The sequence below is a fragment of the Pteropus medius genome, unplaced genomic scaffold, assembly GCF_902729225.1.
Source record: "Pteropus medius unplaced genomic scaffold, Ma_sr-lr_union100, whole genome shotgun sequence".
Lineage (NCBI taxonomy): Eukaryota > Metazoa > Chordata > Mammalia > Chiroptera > Pteropodidae > Pteropus > Pteropus medius.
The window spans coordinates 11777014-11799539 of NW_024350924.1; the positions used below are offsets into that span (position 1 = coordinate 11777014).

At 55.8% G+C, this 22526-nt stretch overlaps 1 protein-coding gene and 1 pseudogene across 3 annotated transcripts; one reads left to right on the plus strand and one right to left on the minus strand.

Moving 5' to 3' along the window:
• Window positions 1-1596: 1596 nt before the first annotated feature.
• Window positions 1597-22507, plus strand: CGN (cingulin). 3 transcript variants are annotated; one of them, XM_039841619.1, is made up of 21 exons: window positions 1597-1700; window positions 6711-7597; window positions 8294-8394; window positions 8545-8611; window positions 8712-8807; window positions 10294-10421; window positions 11088-11220; window positions 11544-11756; window positions 12131-12279; window positions 12527-12659; window positions 15124-15324; window positions 15663-15869; window positions 16203-16460; window positions 17347-17517; window positions 18055-18216; window positions 19060-19149; window positions 19425-19508; window positions 19621-19739; window positions 20056-20164; window positions 20510-20673; window positions 20983-22507. In XM_039841619.1, the coding sequence occupies exons 2-21, from the start codon at window positions 6725-6727 to the stop codon at window positions 21122-21124; spliced, it is 3600 nt and encodes a 1199-aa protein (XP_039697553.1). In that variant the 5' UTR covers window positions 1597-1700; window positions 6711-6724; the 3' UTR covers window positions 21125-22507. The 3 variants fall into 3 exon arrangements, with proteins under 3 accessions (XP_039697553.1, XP_039697555.1, XP_039697554.1); XM_039841621.1 differs by lacking the exon at window positions 1597-1700 and adding an exon at window positions 1769-1788; XM_039841620.1 differs by lacking the exon at window positions 1597-1700 and adding an exon at window positions 2671-2802.
• LOC120585340 (uncharacterized) lies at window positions 13216-13334 on the minus strand (annotated as a pseudogene).
• Window positions 22508-22526: the final 19 nt, after the last annotated feature.

The following is a 22526-nucleotide window of genomic DNA, read 5'->3' on the forward strand; positions in this document are numbered from 1 at the left end:
TTCCTTAAGGAACAGATGACAAGAGAGTGACTCAGAGGCCTCCTGGGTTTTGCCTTGTAGTCTGTCCCAAGTGATTTACCATGGGGTGTCTCCTTTACCACCCTTATTTTGTATTAACTGCAAATACACCAAGTAGCCTAATTATTAAGGTGTTACCCAGGAGAGTTTAGGCGTTTCCAATTTTCCAATATCTGGGTCAATTCAACAATCTCACGTTTCCCTGAAAAAAACTTCCAAACACTTCTTTAAAAACCCCACCCCCATGGACTGGAGATAAGGCAGTCCTGGAGGGACACTTCATCTTCAGATCCCCACCCCCACACCTTTTTCCTGTCCCTCCCCAGGGCACCGGCCGGTTTGATGACTCTGATCCTTACATAAACGCTTCCTTGGAATGCAGAGACTTTGCATCCTGGCTAAGGAACTAATGGGTGGACTTTACCCTCCAGGCCCACACCCAGCCTCTAAAGGGTGGGGGGAGGGTAAGGAAATAGCTCCTGGGAACAAACTCGACTGTCAGCTGAATTGAAGATTCCTCTTCACCCCTAAATAGCTACACAGTAGATACTTGTTGAATACATGAGAGCAATATCCACAGTCTAGAGACACAAGCTAAATTGATCTCTTTTTTACATCTCAACCGTTACGGCCTAGGAAGCCAGCTGTAACAGCCATGCTGTTTGACCACAGGTAGATTAGTGGAGTACCTATAATGTGGACACTCTTGACCTTATTACTCTTCTGGGGACTGGGATCAATTTCCCCACTTTTTAAAAAGTAGGTTTCCAAAAAAAAAAATGTGGGTTTGCAATCTGGGGTTGATTACCCTTCCATTTAGAGTGAGGGTTATTCCTACTCCATGTACATTTACATCCCCTTTTCAAAGCAAATTTCCTCCCCTATCCCCACTCTGTCTGCAGGCGTTCGGGATAAAGCAACGAAAGAGAGACAAACGAATATGATTTTTAGGGTTAAATTACATAACTTGGGAGGTGATAACAACTACAGCGAAAAAGGTACCAGGCTGGAAAATGATTTGTGGAGGCCAGGGGATGCGGAAGAGAACCCTACATTGGGGTTCTGGCTCAGGTTGGGGAAAAAGGAGCCGAGGTGGAGGAGGCTCTGGCGTCGGGGCGCCGGGGAAGACAGATGTTTTCTGCAGAAGTGACGGAACAGTGATCTGGTTCGTGCGGAGGTAGGTGAAGGGCAGAAAGGGACGCGGACAGAGATGTCGGTGGAGAACGCTGGGGGCGGGGGGCTATGCTCTGGCTGAGGCCAGAGGATGCTCTCGCGGACGGCTCCCCGGGCCGGGGCGGGGGTCGGTCTCGGGTGGCCCCCAAAATGGCCTCCCGCAGCCCCTCGCCGCCCCGCCCCGGCGCTCCACCGCCCGCCGGCCCACGTGACCCGGCCCGCACCTCCCGCCCACCCCGGCTGGCGACCCCGGGTCCGGGTCTTTGCGGCCGAGGCCCCGCCCCTCGCGGGAAACGGACCAACCGGAGGGAGGCTGGGGCGGGCCGGGTGGTGACGGCCAATGGGGGTGGAGCTCCGGAGGGGAGTAACAGGTTGGTGGGAGGGGGAGAGGGAAGGAGGGAGCGCGGAGGGACGAGGGGGAGGGCCCCGGAGCCGCGCGTGCAGCTCCGCCGGAGCCGGAGCCCGAACCCGAGCTCGAGCTCGGGAGCGCCGGGCTGGGCCGGGCTGGGGTGAGTGAACCGGACCCGGGCAAGGGCACCTGAGACGCAAGCAGGCCTCAGGTGCACCCCTGAGGGGCGGGGGTCGAGGCGATCCGAGGTACCTCCCTCCAGCGCACAGGTGCTGAGTTGGAGCGAGGGCGAGGGGAGGTCAAGGCAGGGTGGAGTACTGGTTCAGAGCTGGCTCCCATTCTAAGGTGACGGAGACAGGTGCCTGGGAAGGTGTCAGGTGAGGGACACCTGAGATTAAGGCCGTTTCCCAGGGCACGAAAGCGTTTCAGGGCCCGGATCTCTCTGGAGGTCAGAGGTCGGTCTCAGGGGCAGAATGTCTCTAGGAGACGGGAGTGGTGGGGAGGATGGCGTTGGTCTCGGCTGGGCGAAGGGGACTTCTGCCAGGTTCAGAGACACTGGGGCAGGGCAGGGAGAGGTGCTGTTTTCCTGAGGTTCTTCAACCCGATGCCAGTCTCGCTGGTGCTGACACCTCCCTTCTGGCTTTGAGATGGCTCTGAGAGGTGGGATCTTCCTGTAACCATTCACCTACGGGCGAAGACAGCTACAAATAAGAGAGACACGGAGGGGCAGAGCAAGAGGGCGCCCCCATCTCTTTGCTAGGTGTGAAACTATTCAAGGCTCAGTTTCTGTCCTTTGCTTTCATGCCAGGGGGAATTTTTCCTTCTTCCTCTGGAAACAGTGCTCTCTCCGAGAGAGGACTATGGGGAAGCGAAGATCCCTGGGCCTACGAAATATCTAGAACTGTTTCTTTCTCTTGAGGCCTCTTTCTGGGGGCTTATGTCAAACCTCCCGCCCACCCCCACCCCAAGCACGCATACTTTCTTCTGTAGTTCTAGATGGGGCCACCAGGTGAGGTTTGAGAGCCTAACCTATTTCTTCGATGCCCCTCAGAAGATCGCCATTATTCCCTGAAACCCCACCAGGTGTCCCTGGCTCCTGGACCGTGTCGGCTGTCAGACTGGCAGTGGGCAACAGGAAGTAGGCAGGATACCGCAGGAGACCACAGGCCTAGGGGAGGTAGCACCTCCAGGTCTCCAGCTGGAGGAGAGGTACGCGTCGGGGGCCCCAACAAGACGGAGGCAGATTCCTTTGCCTTAGGCAGGTAAGGGAACCGGAGCCAGCCTTAGCTCAGCCCCTTTGAAGCCCTAGCTGTAATTGGGGAAATAATTAGTAACCGCTATATTGTGGACAGGCTGCCTACGGGTGCCTCTGCACCTCTCCTTCCATCCCGGATATTTGGGAGTGGGGGGCTGGCACGAGGGGACTGCTAATCCAGAGATTTGCCTGACCCTAAGAGGATTCTGGCTTCCTGGAACCTGCATGCCTTCACCTCCGGAGGGGAGGGGGTAGGGCTGCTTCTCTGTGTGTGGGGGAGGGGAAAACGGAGGGCCAGGGAGGTGGCCCGACTTAGTGTGGGATCAGGAATGCATCTTTGGGAACTTGAGAGGGAGGGGTGGAGGGTAGAATCTTCTTGTCACACGCTGGACTGTCTGTCAGTCACCAGATTTTTTGTGCATCTGCTCCTCCCGCCCGTTCCCTCTCTACCTTCTGCCTCCTCCTTGAGAGCCTTGGCCTTGACATCTAGGCTGGACAGAGTCCCTGCCCATGGTTTTGCCCCTGTGCCTCCTCTGCGTTGTGGAATTTCTCGGGTCTGCTTTACAGGCTGCCTGGCCGAATCTCCCTGGCCCTCCCCTTCCCCCTCAAACCAGTCCAGCAAGTTTGCAGGGGCCCAGTTCCTCATTGTGTTTTCTTACCCCACTGGCCAAGCAGCTCTAGTCTGGCGCTCAGGTTTCGGCTTTACCAGTGGACCGAGCCAGGAGTCTACTCGGGGGGTTCTTTTCGGTTCCATGAGGAACCCTTACCTTTGTAACCCTATGAGAAAATAGGAGCCAAGCGATCGAGGTCTGAGCTGCCCTGTTCTCTTCCGATCCTGTACTTTCCTCGTTGCCTCAGAGGGGAGTCTAACCTCTACCTCCAGTTCTCCCGTTTTCTAAATCTGCCCGTTCCTTAGCATCTAGCATGTTGCCCAGCGCTGCGTACATCAGTTCTTCCTCTGTGTACCTGAAACCACCCCACCCCCACTTCCTGCCAGGAGTCCAGAGACCCAGTCACTCCTAGTTGGGAGCCAGACGCCATGGCTGGGCCAGAGGGGATGGAATTGAGGCAGGGCAGGCTAATGAGTAACTCAGGGGGAAGTGGCTGTTTGGTACAGGTGCACCATCTAACCCCCTTGCGGGCAGGAATGGCAGAGGCAGGCAGATGAAGCTGAATTAACTCGTAGCCTGGTCTCTTCCCAGAGTACAGCTGGTGAGGAGCACCTTGGGCACATGCCAGGGGCGGGAGGAGCAGGGTCAGGCATCTGGTGAGAGCGAAAGCTCTGGACTCTGTTGCCTGGCGCTGGATCACTGTTTACCTGCCTCTGGGGCTTACGCAAGGCCTTGGAGCTGCCCCGCTCCCCACCCCGCTGCCCTCTGTGACTGGAGGCGGATAGGTTTCGGGTTTTCCATGTTGAATCATTTAGAGCCCTGCTTTCTGACCTACCCCAAAGACCCCTTTCAGCCCTCCTGGCCCCCGATCCCCATTGTTTGAGGTTTGGGAGGCACTGGGACCTGGGGGTGCGTTCGATGCCGCCTCCGAACAGCTCTGCACCCGTGGGCGAGCAAGGGGCGGTGTGCCCCGCTGAGCCAGGCCTGGGAACCTCTTGGCCTGGATCTGGAAGATCAGTAGAGCGGCACCATGAATAAATCATGTGACTTCTGAGAGCTGGCAGTCTATGCACATCTGGTCCAAAACTGTGAGCAGAGTAGGGCAGGGAGGCAAGTGTGAAATGGCTGTGAGGGATCCTGGGGCAGATCTCCCCGCTGCTCTGGAGTCTCCTTGGTTCAGGAGGCAACCTTTACAAATATTTATCGTTGCCAGGCCCTGGGGACACAGGAGTCCGCTGAGAGCCATGGTCTTCGCCCTCTAGGAGCTTATAATCTAGTGGGGGAGACAGATGGGAAACAAGGCGTCACTCCGGTACATATATAAAAACAAGCCGAGGCAAAGTCACTGAAGGACAACTGTAGAGCGTGCAACATGGTTGTGACCTAGTTTGTGGGAGGAGGGGTCGGGGAAGGCTGCTCTGACGAGGGTACATCCTTCTGTGAATCAGGTGAAGCCCAGAGGGTCCTGTTGGAAGGAGCAGGTGTGTGCAGGGTAACATGTCAGCTTTCCGAGAGGCGTGTGCTGCTAGGTGCATTGATGTTTAGTATCTTGTCTTGTCTTTTTTTTTTTTAAATTAAAGTAGAACCTAAGTAAATAAAGTGCAAAAATCTTAAGTGGATAGCTTGATAAATTTTAACCGTTGTGTACACCCGTGCAATTATTGTCTAATTCTCACAGGTAATTACCTCGTGAGGCATTATCATTACGCCCGTTTTAAAGATGAAGAAACGGAGGCTCAGAAAAGCTGTGATTTGCCCAAGGTTGTAGATCGAGTGAAGAGCACAGCTAGGATTCCAAGCCAGATGCCACTCCGGCCAGTGCCTTTTCTACTGGATGGGTGGTTCGGAAACTTCCCCCTTTGCCTTGTGGCTTTTCTGGTCCCATTTCTTACTTGAATTCCAGCATAGGGCCCTGCTGACTAAATGTACTGTGGTTTGGGGCATCTGAGTCAGGTTGATTAAGGTCCTCCAGACATTCTTAGGGTCCTCAGGCTCATGAGTGGGCTTTAAGGTGTTCATGAACCTCTTGAGAGTCTGTGGTAGAGTTTGGGTGGGCTGTCTCCTGGGGGGAAGGTGCACTGTTTTCATCATGTCCTGCAATGGAGTCTCAACACCACAGGAGGTGTGTTGAGTTGGTTGGGTTGTTGGTTTTTTTTTTTTTTTTTTGCAGCTAGGGGCTCCTCCCTCCTGATTCCTTTCTTGGGAGGGGGAAGGGCCTGGAATGCCAGGAATGCTCTTCCTCCTGCAGGAGTCCTTTCTCACCTGGAGCCTGCCCTCCCTTTCCCTCTCTCTGGTCACCTGGCTTCCTAGGACTTTGTACAGTGCCTGGAAGGGGCCTCGCCAAGCTTCTTCAGCTGGAGCTCTGCAGGGAGGGTGCGCTAGGTGTGTGTGTGTCTGTCTGGCACACTGGAGGCTCCTCCTCCAGTTTGGTGCTGGGCTCCTGTGGGGATCGGCTCCCTGGGGAAGCTGGAGTTCCTGGAGCCAGAACACACCTGGAATACATGCCACTCGCTGACCCTGAGCTCAGGCAGTGTGGACCTGGGGACCTGGTCTTGGCCCTGCCTCTCGGGTGGGACAAGTCTGTGTGTCCTGAGGCCCCTCGGGCTGGCACTCTTATACGTTAGTTACATCTTCACTTGAATAGGCAGTGCATCTACATGGTTCCAAATTCAAAAGGGACACAGATACACAGGAGAAAGCCAGTCACTTCCCCGTCCCTGTCCCTAGCCCTCAGTCCCCCCAATCCGGAGGCGCCCCTGCTGTCACTTGGAGTGTTCTTCCAGAAATGGGATGCCATGCCTTGGAGGTCTTCTGCATTTGAAATGAGCTGAGGGAGTGGAGGCCCCTCTGCTCTGTGGGGGTGGAGGTGTCGGTGAGACAGGGCTTGGGTTCTGCCTTCGCTGGGTGGCGAGGCACCCGTGCGTATATGTCTGTGTGTGAAGATCGAGCAAATCTTTAAACTATTGATGATGAGCCCAGTTCCCAGAACTACAACAGAGGAGATGGATTCTTCTGGGTCAGCGTGTCTCTAAGTGTGGTCCCTGGACCAGCAGCATCAGCACCACCTGGGAACTTTAAGAAATACAAACCCTCAGGCTCCACCCCAGACCTACCCAATGAAAAACTCGGGGTGGGCAGTTCTAATAAGCCCTTGGGGTGCTGCTGCTATTCAGATCAATGAGAACCACAGTTTTTATGCAGAAGGAAATGACAAGGCAGTCGGCCTCACCAAAGCGGGGTTGGGGGAGGTTTCTGGGTTTCTGCTTCCAGTCTCTCAGCCGACTCCCCTTTCTTCACCTTCTAGGACCCCTCCTGCCCATGGAGCAGGCGTTCACCATGGCCGAGCCCCGGGGCCCCGTAGACCACGGAGTCCAGATTCGCTTCATCACAGAGCCGGCGGGGGCCACAGAGATGGGCACCCTGCGTCACGGGGGGCGACGCCCGGCTAAGGACGCCAGAGCCAGTACCTACGGGGTCGCCGTGCGCGTGCAGGGCATCGCGGGGCAGCCCTTTGTGGTGCTCAATAGCGGGGAGAAGGGCAGCGACTCCTTTGGGGTCCAAATCAAGGGGGACAACCACCGAGGGGCCCCGGGAGCCCTGAGCCCCGACTCGGAGCCCCCCGAGAGCCGCTACTCTCAGGCTAAGGAGTTTCCCGGCCCGTTGCGGGACATCGCGTCCGACGAGGAGGAGCCTGGGGCCCGCTGCTCGGGGCGGCTCCTCCGCTCCCAGTCCCAGGCGTCGCTGACCGGCCCGGTCCCCATGGCTCAGGGCAGCAGGAGCACCAGCATGCTGGAGCTGGCGCCCCAGGGCGCCTCCCCAGGGAGCGCCATTGACACGGCGCCCCTGTCTTCCGTGGACTCGCTCATCAGCAAGTTTGACAGTCCCCACGGCGGCCAGGCCCGGGGCCGCAGCGGCCGCCGCCTGCGTTCGCTGCCGCCGGGACAGCGCAAGCGCAGCCAGAGCCTGGACAACCGGCTGCCCAGGGACACGCTGGAGGACCGCGAGCGCCGGCCCCCCAGCCCCTGGAGCCCCGGCACGAAGCAGGACGACGGCCACCTGGGCAGCTCGAAAGCGCCCGCGCAGAGCCGCAGCCCTCCCGGCGGCATCAGCCGGTCCCGCCAGACCCAGGACTGGGTCCTGCAGAGTTTTGAGGAACCGCGAGGGAGAACACAGCACCCTGCCTTGCTGGAGGTCAGACCCCGCCCCTCCTCCAGCCGCGGGACCCCTGGCTGCCTCACACGGCCCGGGGCAGAAGGTCTCAGCCCTTTGTGCCCCGCGTCTTCCATCCGCGTGTGCACGATTCCCGTGGGCAAAATTCTAAAGGAAAGGGAACCATGAAATCGCCGTTCGCGAACGCGGAAAGTCCCTTGTGCTTGCCCGAGGGACCGCACGCCTGTCCTAGCCTTTGCTCGGTCTGCAGCACACACACGTAGGCGGGCCGGAGGGTGGGGCGGCTCCCTGGCGCTCTTGACAAAGCTCCCACCTTGGTCCCTCACTCAGGAATGCAAGTAAGTGAGTGGGGAGCGATCGTACCCCGAGACGAAGTTAAGCTCGTTCTAAAAGTAAATCACTTAGAAACCCTAACGCATTAACTGTCGTTAGCGACAAATTATTTGTGACACGACAAATTATTTGTGACACGGCTCGCCGCTGGTTGAGATCTGCCTGTTGAGGAAAACCTGGTTCTCAACAATTGCGAGAGGTGTGTCCTGCTCGCACCTGTCCCTGGCTGGGGCTCAGGCCTCGCGATGTTGCCTCGTGACCCCACTTCTGGCTCGTTCGCCGCGCTCGAAGGGCCTTGCCTCCCAGTTGCCACCTCTGCTGCGTCTGAGCTCCACACACGCTTCTGGCTTAATCTTCGTTTCTCTGGGTTTACTTCTTTCGCAGTTCAAATCGACTCCAGACCTTCTCCGAGACCAGCAGGAGGCAGCCCCACCCGGCGGTGTAGACCACGTGAAGGCGGCCATCTATGGCATCCTGAGGGAGGGGTGAGTGGGGCGGTCCAGCGCGGAGTCACACCCCTCGCTCCTTTTCCGTCCAGCTTCCTTCCCCATCCTCCCCGCTCTTAGCCCGGACTTCCCTCATCCTTGCTACCTCTTTCCTCCCCTGACCTTGGCTTTTGTCCTTTTCTCCTCCAGAAGCCCAGAAAGTGAAACTTCTGTAAGGAGGAAGGTCAGTTTGGTGCTGGAGCAGATGCAGCCTCTGGTGAGTGGCCTTCTCATGGTGGGAGCAAGGGTCAGGCTTAGGGCCCTTGGGGCCTCAGGAGCTGGATGTGGACTCGCTTCCTTCCTCGTGTCTCTGGCAGGTGGCTTCTCCTGGTTCTTCTAAGGCCCTGGCAGGGCAGGGCGAACTCACCCGAAAAGTGGTGGAGCTTCAGCAGAAGCTGGATGAAGAGGTGAAGGTGAGGAGAAGTAGAGGTCCAGGAGGGAGGCAGGCCCACGGGGAGAAGACCGTGGCTCAGGCCGCTCCTCCAAGCAATGGGGCGAGCACTCGCGTGTCCTGTGAGACCAGACGAGAGTTCGTGCTGGTCCCAGCAGGGACTTCTGGGAGTCCTCGGAGCTTCGACAGAAGGAACACATCCCTCAGGGATCCGGCCGCTTTCCGTTCCGTTTCTTTCGGCCGTTCCCATCCTGGCTCTGCCACTTACTGGCTGTATAAATCGTGAACGAATTACTCATGTCAGTTCTTTTCATCGTCATAATAATGATGACGATAATAGTAGCTGCCATCTATTGAGTATAATTTTTGTAGTAGGCGCTGTCCTGGGTAATACATAATAATTATAGTGACCCTGTAGAGTAGGCATCCTGGACTCTTCCGAGGAGAAAATTGAAGATCAGAGAGGTTAAGTGAATTGCTCAAGGTGGTAAGAAGCAGAGAAGAAATTTAAAAATTCAGGTCAGCCGTATTCAATAGCCTATGGACTCCTGCTCCCCTCCGCCTTTTAAAAAATACCACTGCCAACTTTTACAATGTGGCCCGTTTGTAGCTGGTGCTCAGTAAGTGTTGGATTATAACTAACTCCCCTTGTTTCCTGGAAACCAGTGTAGCATAGGAGTTAAATGGTGAGCTGTGAAGTCAAAACTGAGCTCGAATCCTGGTGCCCTCAGCTGTTGGCTGTGTAATTGGCCTTGAGCAGGTTCTTTAAATGTTCTAAGCCTGTGATTCCTTAACTGCTAGGTGGGGAGTATGATGGTGCTGTATCAGTTATCGATTGCTGTGGAACAGATTACGTCAGAACTGGACAGCTGAACGCAAACATCTCCCAGTGTCTGAGGGCCCAGAATTGGGGAGCAGCTTGGCCGGGCCATTCTGGCCTGGGTCTTTCATGAGGTTCCAGTCAGGGTATTGGTGGGAGGCTACAGTCATCGGAAGACTTCACTAGGCTTGGAGGATCTGCTACTGAAGTGGCTTACTCCATGGCCCTTGGTAGGAGGCCTCAGTTCCTTGCTGTGTGGACCTCGTCACGGGGCTGCTCAAGTGTCCTCACAAAATGGTAGCTACGTTTCTCCAGAGTGAGCGACACAGGGAGGACATAGAGAGGAAACTGCAATGCCTTCTTCTGACCTAGTCTCAGAAGCTACACGTCACTGCCTCCTTTTTCTGTTTGTTAGGTGAGCGTCCCTAGGTCCAGCCCTCACTCAAGCAGAGAAGCTTTACCTTTTGAAAGGAACGTCGTACATAGCATTGGTGGATGTATTTTAAGCCATCACAAGTACCGAGGCTTGTCGTGAAGGTTAAAGACAGATAATGTGTGCATGAGGTCCCCGGTACAGCGCCTGTCACAGCGCGAGTGTCAGTGACTGTTAGACACCCCCATTACTCCACGTCCTGCTCAGAGGCGCCCCTGCTCTTCACCTGCTGTACACTCTCCTCTCCTTTTCCAGAAGCGGCAGAAGCTAGAGCCCTCCCGGGTGGGGCTGGAGCGGCAGCTGGAGGAGAAGGCGGAAGAGTGCGGCCGCCTGCAGGAGCTGCTGGGGCGGAGGCTGGGGGAGGCCCAGCAGAGCACCAAGGAGTGAGCACTGCGGTGGTGCACGTGGGGGGCTGCTGGGGGCCCGCTGGGGGCCCAGGCCGGAGTTAGAGGCTGCCCCGGGGCTGAGGGAGATGGGGAATCTCCGGAAGCTGGAAGGAGAAGACAGGGATGGCTTAAAGACGGGACCTCTCTTTACTTCTCGGTCTGTGATGGTGACGGTGCCCGAGTTAGGCTGACGGTCTGCCTCTGTGCCTCGGGTTCTTCATCTGTGAAGTGGGTTAACGACAGTACCTATCTCACAGGATCGTTGTGAGGCTTCAATCACTCATTCAGCAGATGTTTTTGCAATGAGTGCCGTGTGGTAGGCAGTGATCTGGGTTCCTGGGGTACGTCAGTGAACCACACAGATGAAGGGCCCTGCTCTCCAGAGGCCTAGTTTCTAGTGAGGGGGGGGATGGGCCGTAAGCAATAAACGCATCCTGTAAGCAAACTTGTCATATGTGAGAAGCTGAGAAGTAGAGTAAGCTGATCGGGAGGGCCGGGTTGCGGGGCAGCAGGTTATAATATTCGATAAAGTGGTCAGGGAAGGCCTCGCTAAGATGTGAGCAAAGACTTAAAGGAGGCATAAATGAATTAATACATGTAAAGGGTTTAGAGAACCGCCTGACACGTGGTACAGATAATCAATAATCTATTATTGATTATCAGGCTCCAGAACATGAAGCTCCTCCTGGACCAGGGTGAAAGGGTACGACGCGGGCTGGAGACCCAGGTGATGGAGCTGCAGGACCAGCTGAAGCAGGCCCAGGCCCCTGAGCCTGCTAAGGAGGTGCTGAGGAAGGTAGGGAGCCGGGCTGGGTACCCCAGCCTCTGCTTCCTTTCGGCTAGAGCATCCTCAAGTCTGTTCATCTACAGTTTCCTCTAAATACGGGGAGTAGGTAACTGATGGCGGGTACCTCTTAGTGCGCTTTCGGACAGACCCAGTGGCGGGTGGGACTCAGGCCCAGATGGCGGGTTTCCTTTATCCTAACAAGGCATCTTGGAGGGCAAAGTACACCTGGTACCGTGCCTGATAAACACTTTTCGATTGACCGACTGCATGTGTGACGAGGCAGGGAGATCCTGATACAGTCACCTCTGTGCTCCCACCGGCACCTTCCCCAGGACCTGTTAGAGACCCGGGAACTTCTGGAAGAGGTCCTGGAGGGGAAACAGCGGCTCGAGGAGCAGCTGAGGCTGCGCGAGCGTGAGCTGACAGCCCTGAAGGGGGCCCTGAAGGAGGAGGTGGCCTCCCGGGACCAGGAGGTGGAGCAGGTCCGGCAGCAGTACCAGCGAGACGCGGAGCAGCTTCGCCGGAGCATGCAGGACGCGACCCAGGCACGTGGCAAGAGCAGGGGCTGGGAGCAGAGGACACTCCCAGGAAGGGGGCTGCCTTGAGGTCTTGGTATTTTGGGACTTGTCGTGGTCATAGCTGGAACTCCCCCTAAAAGACACAAGTGAGATGTAATGAAAACCTTGGTCAGGAAGCCTGCAGGCCGGAGTCCCATGGGGACGTAATGGGGGGGCTTCCTGTAGATGACAGGGGCAAAATGACTTGGGGAGAGAGCATCGTACCAGGTACCACGGGGAGTCAGGCCGTGCAGCTGGCATGGTGCCCTCCAGGCCCGAGCCTTCCCTTCTGTACACTCACACTTGGATTCGACGCGAGCTCTTCCCTCTGAGCCCCCTGCCTCCCGGCCCCCCTTCCTTAGGACCATGTGGCATTAGAGGCCGAGAAGCAGAAGATGTCAGCCTTGGTGCGGGGGCTGCAGAGGGAGCTGGAGGAGACCTCAGAGGAGACGGGGCATTGGCAGAACATGTTCCAGAAGAACAAGGAGGAGCTCAGAGCCACCAAGCAGGAGTAAGGACCTCGCCCCTTTCCCGGGAATGCTCCCCCGTGCCTGCCAGCCAGGCCCCCATCCTTTCCCCGCATGCTGTGCTCTCTGCTGCCCCACTCCTCAGACTGCTCTTCTCCACAGCCACCTCCCTCCTGAGAGTTGGGTGCCCCGTGTATCGGCCTCCGGGGAGGTGGTTTTCATTGTCCTGCTACCCTCTCCCAGGCAGCTGGCCTGACCCTGTTCCCTTTCAATTCACCTGTCTGGGCTCAGACTTCTGCAGCTGCGAATGGAGAAGGAGGAGATGGAAGAGGAGCTCGGGGAGAAGATAGAGGTCTTGCAGAGGGAATTAGGGCAGGCCCGAGCTGGAGCTGGAGATTCTCGCCAGGTGGAGGAGCTCAAGAAGGTACTTGGGAGGCGGGGGCAGAAGAGCAGGTTGGGGTGATGCGCACCTGCCTCCCTATCCACGAGGGCCCCCACACTAGTGTGGCTGTCTCCCTGTGCTTGGTTTTCAGGCCCCATCCTGCCTGCTCGGCCTTATCTCTTCCCAGCACATCCAGCGGGGCTGGTTTCATTGAGTAGAGGAATTTCTAGTGAGAAGGGCTCGCAGTGGCCAGGTTGAGTTACAGCCAGAAGCTGCTGGCTGACTCCCAAGAGACCTCATGGGTAGTGGCGTTTAGGTGGATTTGTGAAACTCTAAGGTCATTCTTGCAAGCTTGGAAACCTAACTTGATGAGCAAAGCTTGCTCTGCCTGCAGAGGGTCCTCATTTAAATGTAGAATGCCAGCTTATTTGCTTACAATGAGAACTGTAGTCACGTGGGCTGGAATACTTGTACTGGCCTGGCCAGCTGACCTACATGGGAAATCAAATGGCAATTTTTTTTTTTTTTTTAGGCAAGGCTTGACCTCACAGATTGCAAAGACCTTGTCAGCTTACGATCCCTTATTTTTTATTTTTTACACCTACAGCACCTGGTCTTCCTAGGTGGTCTCCCGTCCAAGTACTAACCAGGCATGACCCTGCTTAGCTTCCAAGATCAGACGGGATTGGGCTTGTTCAGGGTAGCATGGCTGTAGACTCAAATGGCAATTTGAAAACTGCTTAGATAGTATGGAATCTAGACACAGGGAATTAAATTTTTTTATCACATGTAGATATTTTATAAATGATAAGGGCATACAATTGAAGCGAACACACAAATTATTTCTTCCTTTATATTCCTGGTACTAGTTTATGAAAGACAACAAATCAACTGATTATTTTCGGTTATTTAGAAACTTGGAAAATATTTCCTAAATTATAGGAAACTGGCATTTACGGCCTCTTGAGGATCCTTCTGGGTCTACATTTTTTTGATTCTCTTGCTGGAATCATGCTGTCATAGTAGGTACTCACTTAATAAGTGATAATTAGTCAGTGTTTTATCATTCTTTTGCTATAAGAATGCCTAACCCTAATCAAGGTGATCGTATTTTTAAGTGAGTGAAGAAATATAGCTCTAAATGCTGATTTTCCAGATAAATAAAAGCCTGGACTTACACAAAATATTTGGTGGAAGAAAACATAATAAACATTAACCAACTGTACTTTCGTGGTTCTGAAATCAAAACTAACTCTTAAATTTTTACTATATTGTTATGAAGTGGACAAATATCACAAAAAGTCTAAAGTCTGTTCACTGTATTCGTCCGTAGAGTGAACCTGGATGTTCTCTGGACAATCTCAGTTGGATAGAGCTAAAAAAACGAAAAAGTACCAATGAGTGTTTTATTTAGCTTATAAAGTAAGTGTATTTCATCAAATATTTAGTCAATAGACAAAACACACATTACAAAAACAGACTAACCCGGTCCAGTGTCGATCATACACGGGGCTGTTTTTCTTTGTGACAGGTTTGGTTAGTGTCAGACATCGAAGATTCACTAGGTGTCTATAACCTTGCAGCCTAATTATGATACTTTCCGAATTTCAGAAGTAGTGAATAGCTAAAGAATTAGTGCCGGAACTCATATTTCACCTTTTTTAAAAAGATATCATCGGCACCACTATTTATCGTGCACATATATGTTGATTTTCAACACATTTTCTTCTTCTTTTAATAGTCAATCCTTTTTCATCCATACCCTCATCTTTTCTCACTCCACATAAGTTTTTAATGGATTTATTTCACATGCCGTAACATTCGCCCTTTTAAAGTGTACAAATCGAGTAGATTTTAGTATAGAACCTGGATATTCTCTGGACAATCTCAGTTGGATAGAGCTAAAAAAACAAAGTCATACAACCATCACCACCGTCTGATGACAGAACACTTTTATCGCCCCAAACGGGAACCCCGTATCCATTGGCAGTCACTCTGCCAGGGTTGCCCCTGGCAACCACGAATCGACTTTCTCTGGATTTGCCTATTCAGGACTTTTCATTTAGTTGGACTCTGATAAGATGTGGCCTTTCGTGTGTGAGATCTTTCACCCAACGTGATGTTTTTCAAGGTTTACGTGTGTTGTATAGCAAGTGTCAGTACTCCATTGCTTTTTACGGCTGAATAATATTCCATTGTACGGACATGCCACTTTTGCTTATCGGTTCACCAGTCGACGGGCGTTTGGGTCATTTCTCTATTTTAGCTGTAACGACTAACGCCGTGAGCATTCACGTACGAGCTTTCTGTGACCACGCGTTTTCAGTTCTCTTGGGCACGTGCCTAGGAGTGGAATTGCTGGGTCACGTGGTACCTGGCTAACGTCCGAGAAACTGACACGGGGCACAGCATTTCACGTTGCCCGGCGATGCATGGGAGCTCACCGTGTCCGGCTTCTGGTGTCACGGGCTGGCTCCCCCCTGGCACCATTCTCCTTCCCCTGCAGGATCTGTGCCGGGCACAGGAGGAGCTCAAGGACCTGCGGGCCGAGCGGCAGAGCCAGGAGGTGGCCGGGCGGCTCCGGGAGCGGGAGCTGGAGAAGCAGCTGAGGGCCGAGACTGACCGAGGCCGGGGCCTGGAGCAGCAGAACGTCCAGCTGCAAAAGACCCTCCAGCAACTGAGACAGGACTGTGAAGACGCTTCCAAGGCAAGGGGAGTGGGCACAGGGCTTAGGAGGTGGAGGCTCAGGGGTCTGGAGGGCTGAGGAGCCGGAGGGCGTGGAAAGTTACCTGTCATGGGTACGTACAGACCAGATCCTCGGTCCCAAGTGTGTGGTTGAAGCAGCCAGGATTTGGCAGGGGGAGGCCTGGCTGTACCTGGTGACACCCGCTGTGGGGGTGGGGTTCTGCGGGCAGCCTCCGGCTGGTGGCGTTACCCCACTTTAAGTCTGGTCCTTGGGGGCTCTCTGGGGCGGCTTTCCGGGGGGTGCTCAGTGACCCGGAGCCCCGGGGTCTGAGCCGCCCGCCGCTCCCTGCACGGCCGCAGGCTCAGATGGCAGCAGAGGCAGAGGCGGCAGTGCTGGGGCAACGCCGGACAGCAGTGGAGACGACGCTTCGGGAGACCCAGGAGGAGAATGACGAATTCCGACGGCGCATCCTGGGTCTGGAGCAGCAGCTGAAGGAGGCGCGAGGCCTGGCGGAGGGTGGGGAAGTGGCGGAGGCTCGGCTTCGGGACAAGGTGCAGCGGCTGGAGGTCAGTGCTTCGGGGGCGGCATCGGCTCCCTCGGGGGCTGTTCTCTCCAGTCCTTGGCTACATGCGCGGCCATCACTTTTATTTTGCCCTTCGAGGGGTTCTGTGTGCCCCCCCAAACCCTCCGTGCGCTGCGGGTTTACGTCCTGCACTGTGTTTCGGTGCGGACGTCCCAGCCTTTGCGTGTTCTGTGCCTTGATTTCGGTGACGCTTCCTCGGGGCCTGTTCACACTGCCCGACCTTTCCATGAATAAGTCTCCTCCTCCCCTCGCATCGGCTCACCTCCAAGTGCTGGAGCCCGAGCTTTGCCTCCTCTCAGTCCCGCCCCCTCCCCAGGCGGAGAAGCAGCGGCTAGAGGGGGCCCTGGACGCAGCTCAGGAAGAGGAAGGGAGCCTGGCCGCGGCCAAGCGGGCCCTGGAGGCACGGCTGGACGAGGCCCAGAGGGCGCTGGCCCGCATGGCGCAGGAGCAGCAGGCGCTGAGCCGGGCCCTGGAGGAGGAGGGCAAGCAGCGGGAGGCGCTGCGGCAGGCCAAGGCCGAGCTGGAGGAGCAGAAGCGCCTGCTGGACAGGACCGTGGCCCGGCTGAACAAGGAGGTGAGGCGTGGGGCGGCCTGGGCTCCGGGAGAGGCCCGGCTGGGAGGAAGCTCGCCCCGGGGGACGGGTGGATGTGGGTCAGAATGTATGCTGTTCGCTTCCCTCAAGTTCACTGTCGGGGAGGCCAAGGTCAGATCTTCAGAGAGCGGCATCCTTCCTACCTGCCCTCAGTGTTTTTGCCCTTCCCCCCACATCCCATTCCTTTATGGTCTCGATCCCGGAGGATGCCTCCTGGTATAAGACCTAAACGTGAGACTCTTCACGGGGAGAATTTTATATTTGGGGGAGGGGAAGGAGATAGGAAGAAAAGGAAATAAATGGCTTTTTGGGGGTAGGGTTGTCCTCCCGATCTCTTGATAAAACTAGAGCCAACACCTAATATAGTTCATCGATTCTGAAATGCGCATTTTATCATCTCTGAAGTGGAGCGTTGTGATTGACGGTATGTCCCAGTCCCAATGGCAGACTTTTCTTAGTGGTACACTTTGTAATCGCTGGCATTTTGGGTTTGTTGAAATAAGGTCATTTAAGGTTTATTTTGTTTCGGGTACCATTGTAGGCACGTCGTTGACTAAGATAATTGTCCCAACAACCTTGAGATGTAGGGACCGTTGTCCCATTTTGCAGATGGGAAGCTGAGACCCAGAGAGGATAAGTAACTTGCCTCTGGTCACACAGTTAATAAGTGGCAGAGCCAGGGTTTGAACCCAGGCCATGTGGACATTACCAGTAGCCACATGAGGGATCTAGGCCCGGAAAGAGCAAGAGGGGCCGCTTTGGCAGGAAGGACGCTCCTGGAGGGTCTGGGGCGCCCGGGTCCACACAGGGACAGAGGCGTCTGGTAAAGAGAAGGAGCCCTGAGGACGCTCTTTGTTCCGTGTCCCAGCTGGAGCAGATTGGGGACGACTCCAGGCAGGCCCTGCAGCAGCTCCAGGCCCAGCTGGAGGAGTACAAGGAGAAGGCCCGGCGGGAGGTGGCAGACGCCCAGCGCCAGGCCAAGGAGTGGGCCAGTGAGGCTGAGAAGAACTCCGGGGGGCTGAGCCGGCTTCAGGATGAGGTAGGAGCCTAAGTGGCAGGAGGCTGGGAACCTTCCCCGTGTCTTGGGTTTGACGGTCATTGCCTCTTAACTAAACCTGTGGCCCAGGGCTCCTGGGATCTGGGTTTCAGTCAAACCACTTAGAGTGACATACTAAGGTGGATGACGGCGGGGGGGAGTAGCCCACCCTAGATATGGACACTAGGGGACACATTGTCTGTGAGCAGGGATTTGCAAATTGCTGACAGTCGAGTCACCTCGGGAGATTTAAAAACAAACCCAGTGCCCAAGCCGCATCCTCTAACGATTAAATCGTAACCCTGCGGCCGGGGACCCGGGATTGGTAGTCTGAAAACTCCTTGAGTGATTCCGGTTTGTGCAGAGGGTTGTAAAACAATGAAGAAAATGGCCTGACAGTCAGTCTGCTTTCTGTTATCACGGCGCACACCGGCAGTGTTACATGCGGCGATGAAACCTTTCTCCCCTGTGCGCGGACCCCTCCCACCCCTCGGGCCCCACCTTGCTTCCCCGAGCTGTTCCATCTTCCCTTCTGCCCAGACCCAGAGGCTGCGACAGGCCCTGCAGGCGTCCCAGGCCGATAGGGACACAGCCCAGCTAGACAAGGAGCTGCTGGCCCAGCGGCTGCAGGGGCTGGAGCAAGAGGCAGAAAACAAAAAACGCTCCCAGGATGACAGGACCCGGCAACTCAAGGGCCTTGAGGTGAGGACACTGAGGGGGTGGCCGGTGGTGGCCTAGGTCCTGGCACAGGTGCAACTTCTGTCGGCAAAGGAGCCAGGACACTCCATGCTTCTTTCTGGAGTAGGGGTCGAACTGGCAGCCCACGGCTGATGGGTTTTGTTTGAATTAATCATCGGCGTTTAGAGACGTACGATGTCACATAAAATTTGTCCTCTTCTGTACGGTCGGAGAATAGGGTAACAGTGACTTTTGGCCCCGTGTTTCTGTGTGGCAGTGGCTGCTGCTCTTAAAGTGAACGCTGGTCTTTAGTTCGCTGTCTTCGGCAATAGTAATAATGACGACAACGACGACTCTAGCAGCAGTGGCCTCAGACACTTCTGTGTGACACTGTGTGCCAAGCACTTAGGACTCGTTTAACCCTGAGAGTGACCCTGTTGGCTGCGGAGTCTTCTTTGCTCCATTTTACAGATGAGGAAAACAGACTTAAGCCCCTCCATGGCCCCTCTGCTAGGAGGCAGCACAGCTGGTTCGCACCCCGGCCGGCTGTCCCCGAGGCTAGACTCTGAGCCTCTGCGTGGTCCTGCCCGGCTGGACTGTGTACCTGCTGCTTCAGAGTCCAGCTCTCTCCATCGGCCTTGGCTCGGCACTCACTTTCTGCTTTCCCACTGGGGAAATGGGGCTGCCCCACTGAGGAACAGATTCTGGGGTTTCCCCTCGATGCCACCCTGGTCAGCAGAGGGCAGGGGCGAGGACCGACAGCTTATGGGATGGGCGAGAGAGAAAGTATGGAGGCTGGGCTTTGGGCTCCGGCTCTCTGGTGTCCAGCGGCTGGGGCGGAATGGACCTGTCGTCCCTCTGCCCCAGGAAAAAGTCTCACGGCTGGAGGCGGAGTTGGACGAGGAGAGGAGCACTGTGGAGCTGCTGACGGACCGGGTGAACCGCGGCCGGGACCAGGTAACCCCTGCCTGACCCCGTATCTGTGTCCACCCTGACGACACAACCCCTGGGCCCTCCCACAAACAGCTCCACCCTGCCATGAAAACATAATCTGCAGAGTTCTGCCTGCCCTGTCTAAATTCTGTGGCTCCTCTCACTTGAATAGGCTGTGACTTCTCAGTCACCTGGGACTTTCTGGGATTCGGGGTTCCGGGAGCACGTTATAGTTCTTCTGCCCCCCTTGGTTTGTCATCAGCCCTCCTCAAGTCTGCTTCCTGTCACCCACCCCCTAGGTAGACCAGCTGAGGACAGAGCTCATGCAGGAGAGGTCCGCCCGGCAGGACCTGGAGTGTGACAAGATCTCCCTGGAGAGACAGGTGAGGGGGACGGGTGGGGAGCCTTGGGGACAGACCCCAGGGGAGCGGGTAGAATGACGAGGGAGGGACCAGAATGGGAGTGCTAACCATGGAAGCCTCCTGTCCCGCTCAGAACAAGGACTTGAAGAGCCGGTTGGCCAGCTCGGAAGGCTTCCAGAAGCCCAGCAGCAGCTTCTCGCAGCTCGAATCTCAGAATCGGGAGTTGCAGGAGCGGCTGCAGGCTGAAGAGAGGTGACGCGAGCGGTCCCCCCGGTCCTCCCTCTCTCCCTCTGGGCTTTTCTCCTCCGAGGCTCCCTCCGTCTCCCACCTCGGACGTGGCCAACCCAGCCTCATCTTTTTGGGAGAACTGTTCTCTTAAGAGAGAACAGAGAGAGTTGCAGAAATGCTGAAATGCGAATGACCTGTGTCTCCCCGGTTCTTTGGCTCTGCCCTGGCTCCTCCCCCGTCTGATGGTGGGGCTCATGACCGAGAGGCGTCCTTGGAGGCAGTAGGAGTTCCTTTAGAAATGGTGACAGCCATAGACGTGCCACCATCCCCACCGTCTTAGGGAGAAGACGGTTCTGCAGTCCACCAACCGAAAACTGGAGCGGAGGGTGAAAGAGCTGTCCATCCAGATCGATGATGAGCGGCAGCACGTCAATGACCAGAAGGACCAGGTAGGACGGCAGCTGGGCCATGTGGCCACTACCTGCTGCGTGTTTGCTTGAAGGCCAGGGGAGGCCCCATCTCATAGGTCTTCCCGACTTAGCCTTTCTTTGTAGATGGACGGAGACTCGACTCAGAGGCCTGGATTAGAGGAGTCACAGGAAGCTCACTGAGCGCCTGTGATGTGCTAGCTTCTCTTTCTAAGTGTTATACACTCATTTAATCCCCAAGACAAACCTGTGGTCACGGTATTTTTGTCGGGGCAGTGATGTCGTGTAGGATTGCTGCAGGGGAGGGTCCCAGGCCGTGATAGCAGCTGACGCTTTTCTAATGCGGGCACTTGGTTTCCCGCCCAGCTAAGCCTGAAGGTGAAGGCCTTGAAGCGGCAGGTGGATGAAGCAGAAGAGGAAATCGAGCGACTGGACGGCTTGCGGAAGAAGGCGCAGCGCGAGCTGGAGGAGCAGCACGAGGTCAACGAACAACTCCAGGCGCGGATCAAAGCCGTGGAGAAGGACTCCTGGTATGGCCGCTCTTCTGCCCCGGGCCCCTCGGGATGCCGGGGCAGCGAGGGGACAGACAGGCTCTGCTGAGCTGATCTTTCGGGAGAGGGGGCGGGGCTTCTCATTCCTGGCCGGAAGCCAGTCTGATGACCTTAGCATCTCAGCCTCCCCGTTCTCTACCCCATCCTCCCAAATCTCTGATTAGCGGGGGATCTTGGGAGTAAGCTGTTAGATCTTAGAAGAATTGGGAGATTTCCTCAGTACGAAAAGGGTGGCCGTTTTGATCTTTCTACCTCCCTCCATGACCAGCATTCCTCTCTCTGGCTCAGGCGCAAAGCTTCCCGCTCGGCTGCCGAGTCCGCCCTCCAACACGAGGGGCTGAGCTCAGACGAGGAGTTCGACAGGGTCTACGACCCCTCCTCCATCGCATCGCTGCTCACAGAGAGCAACCTGCAGACCAGCTCCTGTTAGCTCGCGGTCCGCAGCGGCCCCGAAGCCGCGGCTCGAGGCCCAGCCTGGCCAGCCCCGCTCTGCCCTGCCCAGCCTCACGTCCCTCAGCGCTGCGGGGGACCCGACGATTCACACCCGCGACGGGGAGGGGCATGCGTGATGGCGGTATAAGGGCATCGAAAGGGCATCGGCGCCACGCTGGGGGATGGATGGACCTTCTTCCTCCGGAGGAGTGGGCACCTTAGGCGAGTGCCCTCCCTTTAAGTCCACACCCTCCCTCTTCTCCCGCACAGCTGCAGGGTGGTCGGCATCTAGGTAGAGGGGGATTGAGCAGGACAGGAAGGGAGGGAAACTGCCATGTATGTAAAGCTTTATTCTTTAGCCCTTAACCCTCAGGCTCAGGGAAATCTCCTAGGTGATTCTGCTCCTTTGACTCTCGCCCTGAAGTGGGGCGAGAGGGATGTTATGGGTGACAGGGGACACGCCAGTGTGGCTCTGGGCGCTCCATGCGCCTCTTTGCACAGTTCTGGGCCCACGTGGTAGTCCCTGCCTTCCCCCATTTCTGTTTTTCTGTCTTCCCCAAGCCAGTGGGTCCAGGGGCCCCTTTCTCCTCCCCTTCCCTTCCTCGCCATCCCTCCCTTCCTTCTTACCTCTCAGTGCCTTAGCCACGGCGAGGAGATAGGAATGTTCTTGCCTTTTACACCTGCACATTCATACCTCTCCAAGGACCGGCCTTTCCCCACCTGGGGACCCCAGCCTTCCCGGTTGCCCCAGGGGCTGGTCTGGAGAGCTACCGGCATCTCTGCCAGCGAGCCCCTGGGAGAGGGACTTTGGTAGCGCCATGATGCGGTGGTGGGGCCTGGTCCTGCTCAGGGTTTCCACCCTCCTCTCCCTTTGCGACTGTGGGTGTGTTTATTAAATGGCTGCACCTGGGAACCGCGACAACTGTCTACACAAGTTGAAAAGCAAAGGTTCTGGTCCCTGTGGACATCCCTGTGGACATCCCTGTGGACATCTATGACCAAATGTGCCCACCCAGGAGCTGGTCCACAGTGGGGACCCAGGGGACCCTCTTTATCTTAGGAGCCTTGGACCTATTACAGAGCTTTCTGCCTGGGATAGAGGCTGACTCTTGGTAGCAATTGGAAGAGGCAATGGAGGGTTCAGTCCTCCTCTGGGTTTTGGGGAGAGCCAAGCCCTGGTGGGGAAGAGGTGAGAGAGATGATTCATCCCTTATTTCCTAAGTAGGCTCTGTGAGAAGCCTGGGGGAAGAAGAAGGCTGTTCTCACCAATGACATGTAATTTCATGATTTAAAAAACATTCTCTGCAAATCAGATATTTTCTCTCAAACAAATCCAGCCTTGATTTTTATTTTAAGTAAAATATTAAAATTATGTATCTATATTGAAATTCTTGTCTCGT

Bases quoted from the DNA above. Each gene is read 5' to 3' on its own strand.
- CGN (XM_039841619.1), top strand. From the start codon at position 6,725: ATGGAGCAGGCGTTCACCATGGCCGAGCCCCGGGGCCCCGTAGACCAC. The intron at 8,395-8,544 runs GTGAGTGGGGCG...TTTCTCCTCCAG, and splicing joins TATGGCATCCTGAGGGAGGG to AAGCCCAGAAAGTGAAACTT. The intron at 11,221-11,543 runs GTAGGGAGCCGG...CACCTTCCCCAG, and splicing joins CTAAGGAGGTGCTGAGGAAG to GACCTGTTAGAGACCCGGGA.